This window comes from Ylistrum balloti, unplaced genomic scaffold (assembly GCF_031769215.1).
Source record: "Ylistrum balloti isolate Yb309-2 unplaced genomic scaffold, AGI_CSIRO_Ybal_v1 Utg369640, whole genome shotgun sequence".
Taxonomy (NCBI): Eukaryota; Metazoa; Mollusca; class Bivalvia; order Pectinida; family Pectinidae; genus Ylistrum; species Ylistrum balloti.
Window position 1 is genome coordinate 1,917,800 of NW_026781901.1, and position 17,116 is coordinate 1,934,915.

A 17,116-nucleotide genomic window follows, 5' to 3' on the forward strand; every position below is an offset into this window, starting at 1 on the left:
AGCTTCAATTTAGTTCTACCATATCGAAAGGAGCCAAACATCTATGAGGATCCGAGTCGTCAGGTATTCTCAGAAGCAAAGTAAAGTGACTTCATGAAGCTGAATTTTTAAATTATTGCAATAAAGAATCATATAAATAAGTTATTCTATATTATTGTAAACGATCCTATTTGTATGGCGCTGTCAGCAACTTCTAAAGAGTTGTAAACACACGTTCTCATATTCAGGTAACAGTTCCGCTTTTGCATTCCAATATTGTTTAATAGGTCTACAAATAGGAAAGCGTCCCTGTGAATATATATTGAATTGTTTTCATAATTTCAAATAGGAATCTATTAACTTATTCATTGTAACTTTAATTAATAGCTATTTTGTTCTTTATAACTCACATATTTATTCACATATATCTTTGTACATTTTAGTACAGTGAGGATCCATCGACAGATATTTGGTGTTTTGCAACCTCACACTCGGTGAAAATGAAACAGTTAACATGAGTTGTTTCCCTTCGTAACGCTCTTCCGACCTCGTTCTGACACACATGGTCATCTTTCCACTTAGATAGCTCAGTGATATCCGACTCTTGTAACCGCTTGTAAAGCGGTTATTCAACCTTCGAAATGGTTCTGGACACCATAGGAGATGTTCTGGAGATGTTTAAGAACAGTTTTCCATTATCGTTTCTATTTTTCATCCCGATCTTCATAATAATTTCCCCAGTGAGTCCGGTGAATGCAGCACACGAATTTGCGGCTTACCGAATGCAACAGTACGACATCCACGGAACACATTACGGTAGGGGCCCAGGGGCTGTCGTGGCATTGTTTATTTAGGGTGGGGCTATGTTTTTTCCTCGTATTTTTGACATGCTATTGTATTATATTTCTATGTTATATTTGATTACAATTTTGACACAGGACGTTCTATGTAAAATATAGTATTGCTGGGGTAAGATGCAGGTCGGCTGACGAGTGTATGAAGGCCATACAAAACGAGAGATGATATTAGGATTACTTATATATAATTTCATCATTAAGTTATACAGTTGATTTTTTCACCAAGTAAAGCTTTCACGAAAGAAAAGAGGATGAATGCACCCTATATTCTTCTGCATGTGTAGAGGTCATAAATAGCAATCATTAAACAGAACATCATTACGGTGGAAATTAACTTGTAAGAATGTTGGTTGTATTTGATAGGCTGTAAGAGTGCACTTGTGAACATGGAAGCCAGACCAATTGATGCTAAGATGATCACCAGGCGTTGCATCATTGTCCGTCTTCAAGAAATCTCCATCTCTAGGTACCGTGATTTGATCCAAGAGAATGCTGGGGCTTTGATGATCCTCCTCCCCAGGAATCTGACAGATATCACAGAGCAAGAAAGAAAGGTAATCTTTGTAAAGAACTATAGATTACAAGATACATGTATTCTGGTGAGAAGTAGCTTGATCTCCATAGAAGTTACTCAAAAGAGGAATGTCTTGAATATTTTTGTGACTGTTTTAATTTACCAATAACTTTTTTTGTTTAATACTATTGGAATTTTGAGCAAAGAAAGACAGTTTGATGGTATGCATATATTGATCCTGTCTGACCCCACGAGAGCTGATGGGTGGGGGGTCAGAAAAGGAGTCAGACTGACTCAGATTTCAAAAGCTTCTCCTCAACATCCAGATATGGTAGAATCAAATGCTCTTCATGGATGGAAGTGTCTTAAAGTGCTTACCAAAACTGTGAATTTTATGGCCTTATGGTGTCACATTTCCCCTTTGGAGAGGGAGTAAAGATTACTATGTTTTATACAGGAAAATACATTTTTGAGCATGATTTGTTTAATTTCTATCGGAAATAACTGTAAGAATCTTTAGTTAAGGATGACTGTTTTATTGGTATGCATAAATCATCACTGGCTGACCCTCAGGAGCTTAAATCATGTCTCTTTAAGTCTTACTCTTATCAATGTCACTATTTCTTTTTTGTCACACTTGAAAGGTATTTACAATATAACCTTTATTTTCAATATTGCTTACCACATGTGACTGTCAGGGCTTCTAGGCTTCTTGTCTTTGTTAAACATTGTATAATGTATCTAGTTTTGAAATGGTTGTTGTTTTATTGTAGTGCTAGTGATGGCAAAAACTTCTATTCTGTATCAATACATTACACCATTAAAATATTGGAAGTTCTTTTCTTATGAAATTTTCTGATTCATTTTGGGACTGGTTTTCTCAGACTTAAATTCTGTAAAGTCAAACAAGTATAATCCGTTTAAGTCATATTTTTTTTGTCATATATGAAATACCCCTTGGTTAGACCTGATATCAGTATGCTAGTTTTCCTGTACATTAGGTCATGCATACTATACGTATCATATGAAAATTCCCTTAAAGATTAGACTTCAGGAGAGTTTGACTCCGAGCCAGATCAATGACCTGGAGAGGTGTTAAAAGTTACCTACCGTCTGAAGTGTTTCCATATGTTGATGTGATGTTATTAAACTTGGTAATTGACTTGGACAGTGATATTTGTGTTAAACAGCTAGGTTTGAAAATTGTATCATATATACATTTGTACCAGACTTGTTAAGCTTGAATCTGGATGCATTGATTTACTGAGCAAATGACATCTTATTAATGCAGTTATTTGCATGTGACAGTTTGTATGGAATCCAGTAGTTATATATCAGTACTGTAATATCTGGTTCCAATCAGATATCAGGTACTAGTATCATAACATATAAATATATGACTAACTAGTGTTTATTTTGTTTCACCAGAACTTGGAGGTCCTTGAAAGGGACATTCTGTCCGAGGATACTTCTGTCCCTGTGTATTTTTCGCCAGAGACAGATGACCTGATCCAGATCCATGCTGATCTACAGACCAGCAGTTCTGGAGACCAGGCAAATACTGCAGTTGATGGTTGGTGGATTTATACTAAATCAATCAAACATGTTTTGTGTCAATGTAAAAATAAAGACATCAAAGTTCTCTGGTTAAACACAACAAAACATTTTGTAATTGTCTTTTAGTTCAAATGTGAGAGTCCTATACAGCCAAACATTGGAAAAAGGTCAAGTTTCTGCTGTATTTTTTTGTTACTAAATTATTGGTTTATTTGACAGGCCATTAAATAATTAATTAGACATATATTTTTCATTATTTCTTTTTTAAAAATTGTTGATGTTTCACTTCAGTATCCAACATCTTGGTTAGTTTATTTAAGACTTACCTGTTTTATTTCTGCTATAGCTTTGCTGGGTGCTGCTACTGCCAATGGTTTCCAGATTGTTGTCAATGGTGCTCAGTCTAAAAGTCTTCCAGACTTTCAAATCACAAACCTACAGGTAAAGTATTGTTTAAAACTCTGGTGAAATTAACATAGTGATTCAGTATAGAAACCCACCCATTCAGTTGATTTGAGATTAATCAAAAGATTGTCCAATGATCAAGATTGCTTCCTGCAAGTAATTGCTTTGTTGATTCATCAGTAGCATTTTGCTATTACCAGCAACCTCTCTTTATCAAATCAATGTAAGCCCACTGCACAGACTTCTTTTCTCTAATGAAAAGGGCCAGTGTGCTGATATTGGGCCTGTAGCCTGCAGGGGCAAAGGGCTACCAAGTTAGTTCATAATATTGATCTTGGCATACTGTCAAGGTTACATGGGACAAATGTGTAGAATCTTTAAACAGCTTCTTCTCAATAACCCAAAGGGCCAGGATACTGAAATTGGTCCTGTAGCATGCTGGGATGAACAGCTACCTATTTGGTCCATGTAATTGACATTTTCTCTTTTTAAAGCTCACTGAGGTCAAATGTGTTAAAATCTTCAAACGATCTCTTAATAATAAAAAGGTGCATATTGTTGTTATTGGTTCCTTAATATAAGTGGATGAAGGCTGCTGCTTTGTTCAAATAATTGACCTTGATAATCAAGATCTATTCAGTTATTTGAGATCTAAAAATTACTTTTTTGACTAGCAATAGGTTCAGAGTAATGACATTAATGTAGCAGTATGTATAAAGAATATGATTTCAAGTTTGCAGAAATGTTTCTATGACCCAACAGTGTCTTCTTTGTAAGCTATAGAGTAACTGAGCAATTTATTTTATTTGGCCTCTTTCATATATAGGTCTTTATAGTCATATGGCTTTTAAGGCACATGAGCCTTTTGTTTAAAACATTATTGTCATTACCTTGTCATAAAGTAATGTTCTTTGTGCTCGTTAAACATAGGTGGTTTCAATTTGAATTTTATTGTAAGCAAAACACTCAAATAATCATATTTGAATATTAATGTATGATTTAAATGTTTTACATTTGTGTCTGGTGCTATTTTGCAGGGCCACCTGTCTGGATTTGGGATAGAAGAGCAGCTGCCCGCTATAGTAATTGTAGCACACTATGATTCGTTTGGTGTGGCGCCTGTAAGACATGTTTTTTATACCCTACTCTCAGACTTTACTGATATTGTCTATTGTAAATGTAGACTAAGCCTCCCTTATCAGTATTTACTGTAGATAATATGTACTGATATTTTTGTAATAATTAGTCTTCTTGACAGTTAACAAATTCTTTAAAAGAAAGTGCTGAGAATGATGATCTTATGTTAAAGGTAGGAAGTTAATAGTTGTCAGAATTATTTATATCTATGTTTAGAATGTCACTTATTTTGATTTTATACAGAGTCTCTCTCAGGGGGCTGACTCCAATGGTAGTGGTGTGATCGCACTTTTGGAGTTGTCAAGGTTGTTTGCCAAGTTGTTTACAAATTCCCGTACTCATGCCAAATACAACCTCATCTTCCTTCTGTCTGGAGGTGGAAAGTTTAACTACCAGGGTACCAAGCGTTGGATAGAGGACAACATTGACTCTCCAGGTATATATAATATGATAGAAGATCAAGTTCTGCCTTCTGTCAGTTCACTAGATTATGAGTTCTCAATATTGTCAGTTCACTAGATTATGATTTCTGTAAATTATTTGTATTCAAGTAGGAGTTAACATTGTCAAAAAAGTCTATTAATGAGACATGTGCCATTATGTTACAATTGAAGACCTTAGTCAATGAGAAAAATTAGAGTTGTGATGCGTTATTGATTTGTTTTACAACTTAAAACCATGTAAATATTAAGCATATATTCTTGATCTTAACTATTTGAACAAATTCTGTGAAAGTCTTGATATATATATATGTGCTAGCAAAACCTGGTATAAAAGACACAAAGGATAAGGTGAAGCTTACCTCTCTTTCCAGATACATTTTCATTTTGTTCTGTAGATATTTAAAATTCAATTGAAGGATAAACTTGTTTTTAAGACTTTGTTGTGATGATTTGCTCCCACAGACAGTAACTTATTAACAGATGTGGCATATGTGCTTTGTCTGGACAGTGTGGGGGACTCTGATGAGCTCTTCCTCCACGTCTCTAAACCCCCAAAGGAGGGCACACCAGGACACACCTTTTTAAAGGTATGTTAATCTGAAAGTTTAGTTGATACACAATGCAGTATCAGGCTGTGATTGATAGTAATTGGTTTCTGATAATTTCTTTTTCCTTTGGTCGTTTGGAGGCATATGTTAGCTGACTACACTTAGTCACATTTAAAGAATTTGATCCATGAAAAATTATTGAGCTATTTTACATGGTATCAGTCTATATCCTATTGAGTAGCCCACATTTAGTAGGAAAACAGTCCACAAAATGTTTCCATACAGATGACAAATAAGCTGAAATGTAACCACATCCAAAATATCCCAATTCACAAATCGTATACTAATATTGTAGTTGTTATTATTAACATAAATTATTTGTGTACTTGATTAGAAACTTTATGTATGTTTGTATATTATTTATGTATACAACCCAATTGATTTAACAAAAACATTGTTGTGGGAGGAAGTAACTTATCAGATTGGATCTTCAGTTACAGTTTTTATACTGTTCTTGTTACATTACAATAATAGTAAAGAATTTTCTGACCAACTGCAGATAAATTATAGCATCCAATGGCACATTACTCCTAGAACAATACAATTTACAATATCCCATAATCAGCTGATAACATTGCAACCACAATCTAATTGGAAATATGTTTTAACATAATTCTTAAATGTTTACAGAACCTTGAGGATGTCATTAAGACCTTTTTCCCAGAAACATCCTTCAGAATGGTGCACAAGAAAATCAACCTTGCTGATGAAATGCTATCTTGGGAACATGAACGGTTCAGTGTTAAACGTCTTCCAGCATTCACCGTGTCACATCTGGAGTCTCATAAATCACCAGAAAAGACTACCATCTTAGATACAAGGTCAGTTGGAGAAGGGGCTGTGTTATATCAGAATAGTGAACAGCTATTTTACACTGAAGAGTACTTAAGTTTGAAAGAATTTGATAGAATATGTCATAGACCGCGAATCCCATTATATTCTTCAATTGGAATGGATCATGTACTTTTCCTCATAGAAATAATCTTGTTTACTAATATGTAGTGATTTTTTTATTTTGTAACAAAATGTTGTCAGTACAAAAGAAAGAAACAGAAATTGAAAAAGAAAGAAACAACCTAGGGGAAAAAACTAGAGCTGATGAAGAAAGCATTGTTCAGGTTTCTGAGGAGTAATGGAAAAATAGTGAATCAAAAATCAAGGCAAAATAGCAATTATTTCCCAATACTCACACACAGGTATTTTTCTAAAAGAGTGTTTTTTTAAAGAGTGCATGTTTTTTGTTTATTTTAGAGACAAGATTGACAGCCACAAATTAAGCCAAAACATCCGTGTGATAGCAGAAAGCCTTGCTAGACACTTGTATAACCTGACAAACCAGTCTAACCTCAGGCTGTTCACAGACGCACTGGTTAGTGTTTAGGTGTTCTGTATTCTGATGCCAAGCACTTCTATGTCATTGACCTTATGGTCACTTAGGCAGTGGTAAAAAGTATTGAGACAATGTTTCAAATTATTTTTCTCTGATATTTTTAAGTAAGATTAATATATCCTTATAATTATGAACTTTTAATTTTATTTTGCTCCTCCTAAAATTTTCAGATGGGGGCATGGGTGGGTGCCCACAGTTTAGTAAGGATCATAAAACGTGGTGTATTCTATGGTCATGCTAAGGGGATGTGCATTGTACAAAATTGAGAACCCTCCACCACTTGATTACAAAATTACTGCTTTTTGTGATAATATCGTGTCAGGAGCATAACTTGGCTTACGTATACACTAGAATAGCAAAAATTGGTGTTTACATTGATCATAATTAGACAATTTGCAATGTAGCAAATTCAGGGCTCACAACTCCTTAATTAGTCAGTTATTGCCCTTTTATTAAAAATTTGTGTCCAATAAAGTTAATTTCAGGGAGCATTCATCAGTTTCACTGACACTCTTCTTTTATTTGAATCTGTTGTTTAGTTTGCCTTCACCTTACTCCCTATTTATAAAAGAGCAATAAACATTGAATTGACTAGAAAATAATTTTCCTCCCTCTTTTAAGTGGTGAATCTTTCACTATTTTGGAGGAAATCTGTTTATACCTCACAATAGTGCATGATGTGTCTTTGGTGTTTTTCACATAAGATAACAGTTTATACCCAACAATAAATTTTGTTCATATTTACCCCATAATACTGTTCTGGTTTACATAGGAATAGCTGTGCTTACGGCATAGTTTGATTATGAAATACTGGTCCAATATTACAATTACTGCTAACTTGATTTGTCAGGCAGGGTACATCCCTTCTGTAAGGATTTATGGGCAGGGAAATCTCTCACTGGATAAGATGTTTGAGGTTCAGAAGTATGTGTGGTTTTTCAAAGGTCTTTTAGATTTTATTATCACACAGGAGTGATAGATTTGTGCTGTAAGTGAGCATGAACAACTCAAAGTATAGACTTATACTTGAGCTAGAAAAATACTTAGCTGTTGATCATTTTTCAAACCAAAAGTGACCATCTTAACATTGATAGGTATAATTTGTGTCTGACAGGATGTCCAAGAGAGTCTGGTGTCTGCCTGGCTTGACCAACTCACTGCTCAACCTCGGGCCATGCAACTCCTCGGCAAGGACAGCAGTTTGCTAAGTACACTGGAGGAAACAATGAACCGCTATCTGAAGGATGTTCGTCGTACAACCATGAAAGCTGATAAAAGGTTTCAAAAAACTAAGATTTCATTTGAGTTGGATAAAATTAAGAATGCAACTAAGGCTATTGCATTGATTTGATAATAAAAACAAGAAAAAATGTATGAATTCTCAGAAATAAACTACTATTAAACAAATTTAATGCTGATATTACTTGCCTTATTTTACTCAGTCTTCACTTCTACATGTAATAAAGGAGTGCTAGTCATAATCATTTGATAGCTGAAACAGTCATTGTTGAGTTACAACTTCAAAAGCCATTGTAGATATTGATATTGTTGATGTTATATGGCGGCCTTTTTTACCTACAGAGATCCAGAATTTATGTTCTATGATGGTGCTACCTATCAAATGAGTGCATATAAGTAAGTATACCTGGTTATTGTTTAGTAAAATTAATTTATTACATTTTCAATTCATGTATAGATAGAACAGAATCTGAAATGTTATTCAATTTGTTTTTAAGACTAAAATGTTCAGAATTTTAAATTTTGGAAAGAGTTTGCATAAATCATAGTTTCCATGGACAGGTAGTAGATGCTTAAATATATTTCCCAAACACCCCTTTTAATTAAGGTCCCAGTTTAATAAATGAAAAATAAATATTACACACTTACATTTGTTTTCTTGGATTACCTTCAGGGATTCCAAAAACTGGTTTGACTGCTCTGATAGAAATCTATGTATATCATGCTGAATTTGTAATTATGTTCAATTTTATCACTTTTACAGTGTGAAACCAGCCATTTTTGACTTGTTCCTTGCCATGGGGATAGTTGGTTACCTAGCTGTTGTTTACTTTGTGGTATTGGTAGGTTTCCATTTTTTTTTCTGCATTCAGTATCTTTAACGTTTGTTTATATTTGTTTTGAAAAGAATTCTGCTGTGCTCGCTTTTAATTTGGATCTGTATTTAAAATATTAATGTTCTTGTATTATTTCTTTTTCAGAATTTCCATTACTTTTATGGAGCTTTACGTAGTGTGACAAGTCCAAAGAGAATGAAAGTGCAGTAAAGATCAGAGGTGTGAGAGAAGAGGTAATAATATTGGACTGTAAAACAAGAAGTCTTGTTTCCTTCTGTGTTAACTTCAGTTGTCGTTTTAACAAGATTTCATCAACTCAGGAAACAAAGCCAAATCTTAATACAAAATCACAATAAAAAAGTTCACAGAACAATTATGTTCCTTTCATTGTGTACATTGTCATCTTAAATCAGTACATTATATCTCTGATATAAGGTAAATCATTATTACCCTGGTATATTAGATATTTAATTTTAGTTTTATCACAATCATTATCATTAACTGTCGTGAAATACTTTATCATCCACTTTACTTTGGAGTATGACCCTGTCATTTAATATTGTCTGGAGGACGGGATATATAGTGTTACAGATGTTTGCCTATAAGTCCTGTCCTGTCACTTCAGTGCCATATCTAGAGAACCTCTTAATATTGTGTATTTGGTTCATATTTACCACAAACTATCATCACATCAAGTCCTATACTTCATCATATTAATAAGTTGAATATCAGTCAAGGTTAAAAAGGTCAGAGGTCACATTTGACAGCTTCTTTGAATTAATTAAACATTGGAATGTTTAGGCTCGGAAGCATGGGATTCATGTTTCATGGCCATTTTCTTGTCTTTAAGAGTATGTACTTGCTAAATGAAAATTGTTCTGTTAATCATGTTTGCTGAAAACAATCGAGTGATATTTGAAATTCTTCATTTTCAGATTCATCAGAGAGTGAGATCTTCTTGAAAAGAAGATGTGGACACAAGAATCTTTACAGAACAAAAGGTCTTATGCAAAAGGTTTTTTATACTGTTTCTAGATGATGTATTTAATGCAAAAAGAAATTCCATTTTTAATGTGATATGTTTGATTGTTTTTTCACCCAAGAATATTATGCCAAAACTTTTGTGTATATTCAACAGGCATGCTTCATAACAAGGGAAAGTTTGCTTTCTTTAAAAGAAGTCAATATGAAGACTTTCACACATATGGTGTTTAAAATTTAATTTATATGATATAAAAAAATGTTGAGCAGAAAGCACAAAGTTGCAAAATGAATTGATACAAATGACAGTTAGAACTTGATCATATTTGTAAGTATTCAATTTGAACTATATAATAATTAACAAAATTGAACATCAAAAATGCTGTAGTGATTATAGCTTGGTCACTTTTTGGTAGGAATGGACTCATTCATTTGATTGCTATTAAATGCCTTGGAAATAACAAACTTTAATTGCGATTTGATGCGATACAGAATTTTCACTGATTTTGGTAGTTGGATTTTGTTTTGTGTAACAAGTAGGTGTTGTTTGTTAAACAGTTGCCATGGGGAAATATATATTTGTGAATTGTGAATACTCCAGATCAAAACCAATTCTGAAAATTGTGTCAAGATAATTAGGTATTGTAGATGGAATGGGTTTGATTATTAACCAGTTTTATGATGTGTATTAAATGTAGTTAATATCACTCACTCGTTACTTAATATTGCTACAGTTGTGGGATCGCACAATGTTACACAATATACTGTGTGCGCATGACATATGCATTATAGGAAAACTGGACATACTTTGCTCAGTGCACACATTGTGCAGTGTTATTGCACAGATGTGTGATTCTATTGTGGTTCATAAAAAACAGTCATAGCGTACAGATGCTCATTATATATATCATGTTAATATGCAAACATTGAATGAATGTCTCTTTTTGTCACAGATATGAATTCTCTAAAATATGATTCAGCCAGAAAGGAAATTTTATTAGTGTTACTCCAAATTTTCTATCATTTTGTAAAGAAACATATACCCAGGTAAATTTTAAGTGTTGTGTTTGTCAGTACCCTTATACAGGTAATTTTTGTTGCCCTGAGGTACACCACTCACCACTGTTTAAGTGTGAAACTATAAGCTAGAGAGACTAATCGATGCAGGGTCCTGTTGTATTTTCATAATTGTCAAATAAAAATGACTTTTGTAATTGCTGATCAACATTTAATATGCCTATGATCTTTATTTAGTCATAACTACACAAGTTTTCAGTTTAATTTGCAATCTGTAATATTAATTAAGTGTTTTTACCTAAGGTATAAAATGTGGGATGTGAGATCCCATCGCTGTATGACAGACAATGTATGCATAATGTACACACAAAGTATTTGTTGTGTTGTGCGATACCAAAACTGTATGTCCATGTTAAAGTTACTGAACACTTTTTGTACTGAAATGTACAGTGGAATTACCTTGGTTATTGAGAAGTTGAAGTGCTGTAAAAGTCTGAGAAATTAAAATGAATTTTTATCAAGCTCATATATTACCGTTTACTTTAATTGTAGTCTTTATGAAAATGATTGGGTGAATTGAGACTTTACAAAAAAAAAATAAACAATTTTACATGATTGCAAAAATGTTAAAATACACTGCATCATGTTGCCAATTGCATTCCTTGAATTGTATATTATTTCAGTTTTGAAGCCTACTCACACTAATTGTATCACAGTCTTCAGCTGGCAGCTCAAAAATATCTTGGCTCTGACAGAACACTGACATAGCTACCTTTTTTATCATGACATCTCTGATGACGTTGTACACTTTGTCATGTTCTAATTATGCAGGAACAGGTTGACTGGAAAGGTTGAGTCACGTGATCAAAACCAAATGACTTGATATTGCTGAATTAAGCCAAGAATTAGTTGAGACTTTTTTTTTGTAATGTTGAAAATGTCGCCCTAGAAATTTGCTCCGTTACATGTAGTTTTTATGTTCGATATAGCAATCAGTGCAACGAAAATAGAAAACACAACATGCTCAACACATGTTCATTGTGAAGTATTCACTATACACACTGCTACGCACAGGCATGAAGATTCTACCATAATTGATCTCTGTTCAGGTGTTGGCTTAAACAAACTGTCCTCGATCATCACTTTTATTCAGAGTGAATTTTGAGAAACAAAAGGACAAACTGTGTTATTCCCTGTGAAAAGTGATGCCTCCCACCTTTAATTTTGAGTGTCTGTGTGTTTTGTTTGTAGTATGTAATATCCATCATTTTCCAGAATGTCATACTTCAGGGATTGTTACCGCTGTACTTTCGATGTCCTGTAGACATTTTGTATGTGTGGTATGTTTATGAGTAGATGTTACAATAAAACGACCTGGTCAAGATCATGTCTAAAGTACAGTACACGTGTTTTCTTCTTCATTACGAAATTCTAGAAAGTTAAAGATTCACAAGTGCTGTCTCTCCAGCAAAATTACAGATTCATTAGAGCTGTCTGTGCAGAAAGTAAAATTTCGATTAAAGTTACTATCGTTAATGCATGTAAGTAAAACCAAATGACAACACTATTCATACTAAGTAGGGACGTTATTTAATGGGTTGACCAAAAATGTCGATAACATTACTAGACAGGTACACGGTAGGACCACATGATCATTGTCGGTCACGTCTGGATAAAATCGTCCAGGTCACATTCTATTACCTTATGATTCTTCTGATTAATACGTCGAGAAAAAAAGAATGTCATCCATTAAATTATACTGTAGATGTTCACGGTAGTATGCTTATTGTCCACGACTTTTATAATGACTTCAGTCCATCTATCAATACAGTAACTATTGAGTCCAATACCAGTGTACTGAAAGGGGGAAGGGGTTTGACACTAGAGGGGATAGCTATTCTAAGAAGACGGCTGACTGATCTCAGGGCTATATCGATGCGTATTGCACCATTTTCCTAACTGTACTGTACATGGATTTCAATACGATATCACAGAAAACTAAAACTGTAGAGGCCTACTGGACAAATTCGGCCACGAACTCAACTAGTTATCCTAACGCCAGTTGACCTCTTTCTATGGAACACAAGGACTGACGCTAACGTTAAAATCAGAACCACCCACGATTACCTCTGAAGATAATGGTCTCGGTGGTTAACAGATAGTGAATGGTGTAACTTCGGAAGGGGATTCACTTCATTTACCCGGTTTTTTAGCGAACATTTATGACAATACCGATTGATATGAATATGAAACTTACTGAAGTGCACGCAAATTTAACAATGCCTAAGGCCATTGCGTATTAGGATGTTACCGACAGCACCGTTAATTACTAGTTTTCTGTTCCCTAATATTAATTGTTCTTGCTCCATGTTACTGACCAGAGGAATATTCTCGCTAACAGCAAGTCGTTTGGTTTGAGATACATTAGTACACAACAGGGTATGTCCAACTTGAAAACGCCTGTCTATAAAAGTTATAGAATAACGAAATTTTCGTCGATACGCGCATAGATCACGTGGTTCTCTTACCTGTTCAGTCATCAATAATTTGCTTACCTCCCCTATGACGGCTATGTTTATGACTAAGATGTTGTAACCAGTAGAGTGGGATTTTGGTATAAAAATGTAGATTATAGTTGTGGTCACAATCAAAATTAGCAACAATATCTAGACTCCGTACTACTGTATACTTGATGTAAACAGTCGTGCTAGCTAGGAGAATACCGATATATTCAGCTTAAACAGACACACAAGATGATTGAATTAAACCTCCTCTCTTTCTTACCAATGCTTAAAGAAAAAACAATGACAATATATGTCTGTACTTTACAAACAAATCCGCAAAACACGATTTCAGAGATCAGTTATTCTGAGTCATTTTTACGGTGTTTAACGTCCGTACAAAAGCCAGGGTGATACGGGGACGAGTGTCGACCGAATGTTCTGTTACGATATTAAACGTTCTCTTAACAGGTCAAGTGGGGAGAAACAGAAAGGAAAGAAGGAAACTTTCTAGATCTCTATGTTGCCATAGAGACAACAGATTTACTTTGGTCTATTTCCGTTTTCCGATATCTGGTGATGAATGTCGACACTTGAAAGTGAGTTTTTGTATTTGCCATAATGGGGATATTCTACTCAATTACTTTCCTTAACACTCTCTCGCATTCTCTCTGTTTTTGTTACGGAGGGATATCTTGTTTTTGGCTGATTACCAATAGAGTTATCAGCCCATTCTCTCTTGTTGGCTGTTCAGTCTTCATTTAATGCTGTTGGAAGAAATTCCAATTACATTTTGTAGCATTACTTTGGACACTCAGACGCCACGAAACTTCTCGCTAATCCTTGTAAAGGAATCGTATTTGTACATTACCAGACGATACACGTTATCTATAGTTAGATACATGGTCTACTTGTAATCCCTAATCTTAACATTATCTGTAGTCAAATTATTTGTGATACATTGTCTGTAACTGTATTACATTTTTCTTGTACTATATGGATCATTCTCTTATTTCAGATGTACGATGCTCCTTAGTAGTGAAAGTCAATTTAGAGACTTCTAGGGTTTCATAATTGTAATCAGTTCTTGATATTTTTGGTCCGCAGTTGTGGCCTTTTGGATTTGGGACTGATAGGGAAAACAAAATGGAAGACAGGCGGCCATCTTAAATTTTTCCTGTGAAAATTTTATGGGAAATACTGGAATGGATTTTATGATATTTCATATCTAGACTCCCCATGGTCTTGAGATATGCCCTTTTGATTCTAAGACTGATCAGGGAAACAGGTTGACAAACTCCCATCTTGGACTTTGTTGTTATCTGCATGGAGATTTTCTGTTGTATCTGATCTGTGATTGAAATGCGTTTTTATGTAATTGTCTATTTCGTATCAACATACCTGTATGAACTTGTTTCACTTGATGACATTGCATTTCTTATGATTAACGAAGCTAATATGATCCTAAAGTACTTGATAAATGTGCCGATTCAAATCAACATGAAAAACCATTAAAACTCAAGGAGATAATACATTCCGATGGATATCGGCATATTCTTTAACTTAGCCTGGAAGTGAGTCATCATTTACAGTTTGTTAATCAAATCAATATTATTTTCCCACTATGTATTGAACTCCTTAAATAGTGTTTGATTAGAACAAAGTAAAAAAATAAACACTATGTGGACGAAAGGTATGACTTTATTTTCGAGGCAAATAATTTGCGCAGTGATATAGTTACATTTCAAAAATGACCGTTTGATGTACATTAATGATTTTAAAAGGAGGTAAATATATGCGATAAGATATCCACGCATGTCCAACATGTACTTCCGGTAATACAGAATATGGATAAAATTACAACATTCGATATCAAATTTTTGATTCGTTTTCTAATTTAGTATATGTGCTACATAACCTATCATATCTGTGAATTGTATTGGAGCCATGTGGTTGTAATTTTTTAAACTGATATTACTGTCAATTCAAACTTGATGAAGTCGCATTACATTTAAAACTTTAACAACTTTTTACAGAGACAGACCTATCTATCTATGCCTTACATCGAAAGTTACAATAAACCAGCTGTACTTTTACATAACGGAAATATGAGCTTTAAAGTTAGTCAAATCTTACTTTGCGTTTAAGTAACCAAACATTAAAGCTAAGTTTTAAGTATTATTAGATCATTATAATTAAAGTTCAAGTTGAATATTAATTATAAAAAAAAACTGTTTCTGTTCTGTAGAAGTATTCAAACATTCATTGTTACAGAAAAAAAACAGATAACGCCCTATACTTAGATTTGTGAGGTTTCATGATAACACAGTCGCCCCTACATTCCCTATTGGTGACACAGGTGATGGGATGAGAATATTGTCGTGACCGTGATAAGGACACTTGTTTACCCTCGTTATACCAGCGTACTGAAAACTAATCCTGAATGTTCTCGTTTGTTAGTTATCATAACCCTCGTTATACCAGCGTACTGAAAACTAGTCCTGAATGTTCTCGTTTGTTAGTTATCATAGCCCTCGTTATACTAGCGTACTGAAAACTAATCCTGAATGGTCTCGTTTGTTAGTTATCATAACCCTCGTTATACCAGCGTACTGAAAACTAATCCTGAATGTTCTCGTTTGTTAGTTATCATAACAATATATAGATTATGAATATTAATAGGTTTACATCTGTTGTAAGTACGGTGTTTAATTTCTAAAGGTTTAAACCTAACAAAAATAATTAGCAGACCTTGCTAGTTTTAATATCAGTTTGTCTATTAAAACGAAGCAGTCGTATTTCATGAAGTAATGAAAATAACTGACAGGGATATTTTTATCTAACAAGAACCTAGCTGTATCGTTTTGAATAATCGATATTGATCCTTTCCATGCACGTGTTTTTGACATCTTCCTACACGTTAAAATACCGACATTAGAATCAGATGTTCAGTGTAGCCCCGGAGTTGCCCTGTATATATATACGTGTTGGTTACGTCAGCGATCTTAGTTCGGAAAGAGATCCAATCAGCTGATGGACTGAGAACTGTTTATGTCACTGTCTCCTCAGACGTGGTAGATGCCATGACACATTACAGAGAATACTTTCATCGTTCCTGATAACATTACTATACACAGTGATGACAAAAGTGTACCGTCACTGGTCAGTCCGTTACTATACATGTATACCCACATTTCATGACAGGGAGTCACATCGACTTCAATATAGCTGGTATCATTTAGCCCATCTAGTGTATGTTATCAGACCAAACTTACAATGTCTATATATCCAGCGTCTAGACTGGTGACCGTAACTGAAGACGGATGCCTTCTATAAATCTTACCCTTGTTACCTATATCAATGCCTGTATGTTCACTAACTGATCTATATCCGAGTTCTACTTGACGGGACATTTCACATACAGCTATATAATCCACTGCGTCCATGCGTATAGCAACACAATATGTAAGCAAGAAGAGCGATTCGCGCACGATGATCAAATCCACGAAGACATGACCTTTGAACTTCAGTACAGAATTTGTAATTCGTTTGGTTCTTCACACAATAAACTCGGCAAACCCAGGAAGCCACGATATGAGTGCTGTCGATCACCACTGATTATATCTTTTAATTCAATATTTATATATTTTTT

The 17,116-nt window shown here is 34.3% G+C and overlaps 1 protein-coding gene across 1 annotated transcript; it reads left to right on the forward strand.

The window, feature by feature from the left end:
- Positions 1-538: 538 nt before the first annotated feature.
- Positions 539-12,363, forward strand: LOC132554550 (BOS complex subunit ncln-like). Its single transcript, XM_060218878.1, has 14 exons — positions 539-795; positions 1,200-1,390; positions 2,779-2,923; positions 3,254-3,348; positions 4,350-4,433; positions 4,693-4,885; positions 5,355-5,479; positions 6,131-6,321; positions 6,752-6,869; positions 8,005-8,168; positions 8,472-8,525; positions 8,893-8,971; positions 9,110-9,198; positions 9,901-12,363. The coding sequence occupies exons 1-13, from the start codon at positions 621-623 to the stop codon at positions 9,173-9,175; spliced, it is 1,680 nt and encodes a 559-aa protein (XP_060074861.1). The 5' UTR covers positions 539-620; the 3' UTR covers positions 9,176-9,198; positions 9,901-12,363.
- Positions 12,364-17,116: the final 4,753 nt, after the last annotated feature.

Bases quoted from the DNA above. Each gene is read 5' to 3' on its own strand.
- LOC132554550 (XM_060218878.1), top strand. From the start codon at position 621: ATGGTTCTGGACACCATAGGAGATGTTCTGGAGATGTTTAAGAACAGT. The intron at 4,886-5,354 runs GTATATATAATA...TTGCTCCCACAG, and splicing joins GGACAACATTGACTCTCCAG to ACAGTAACTTATTAACAGAT. The intron at 6,322-6,751 runs GTCAGTTGGAGA...TGTTTATTTTAG, and splicing joins ACTACCATCTTAGATACAAG to AGACAAGATTGACAGCCACA.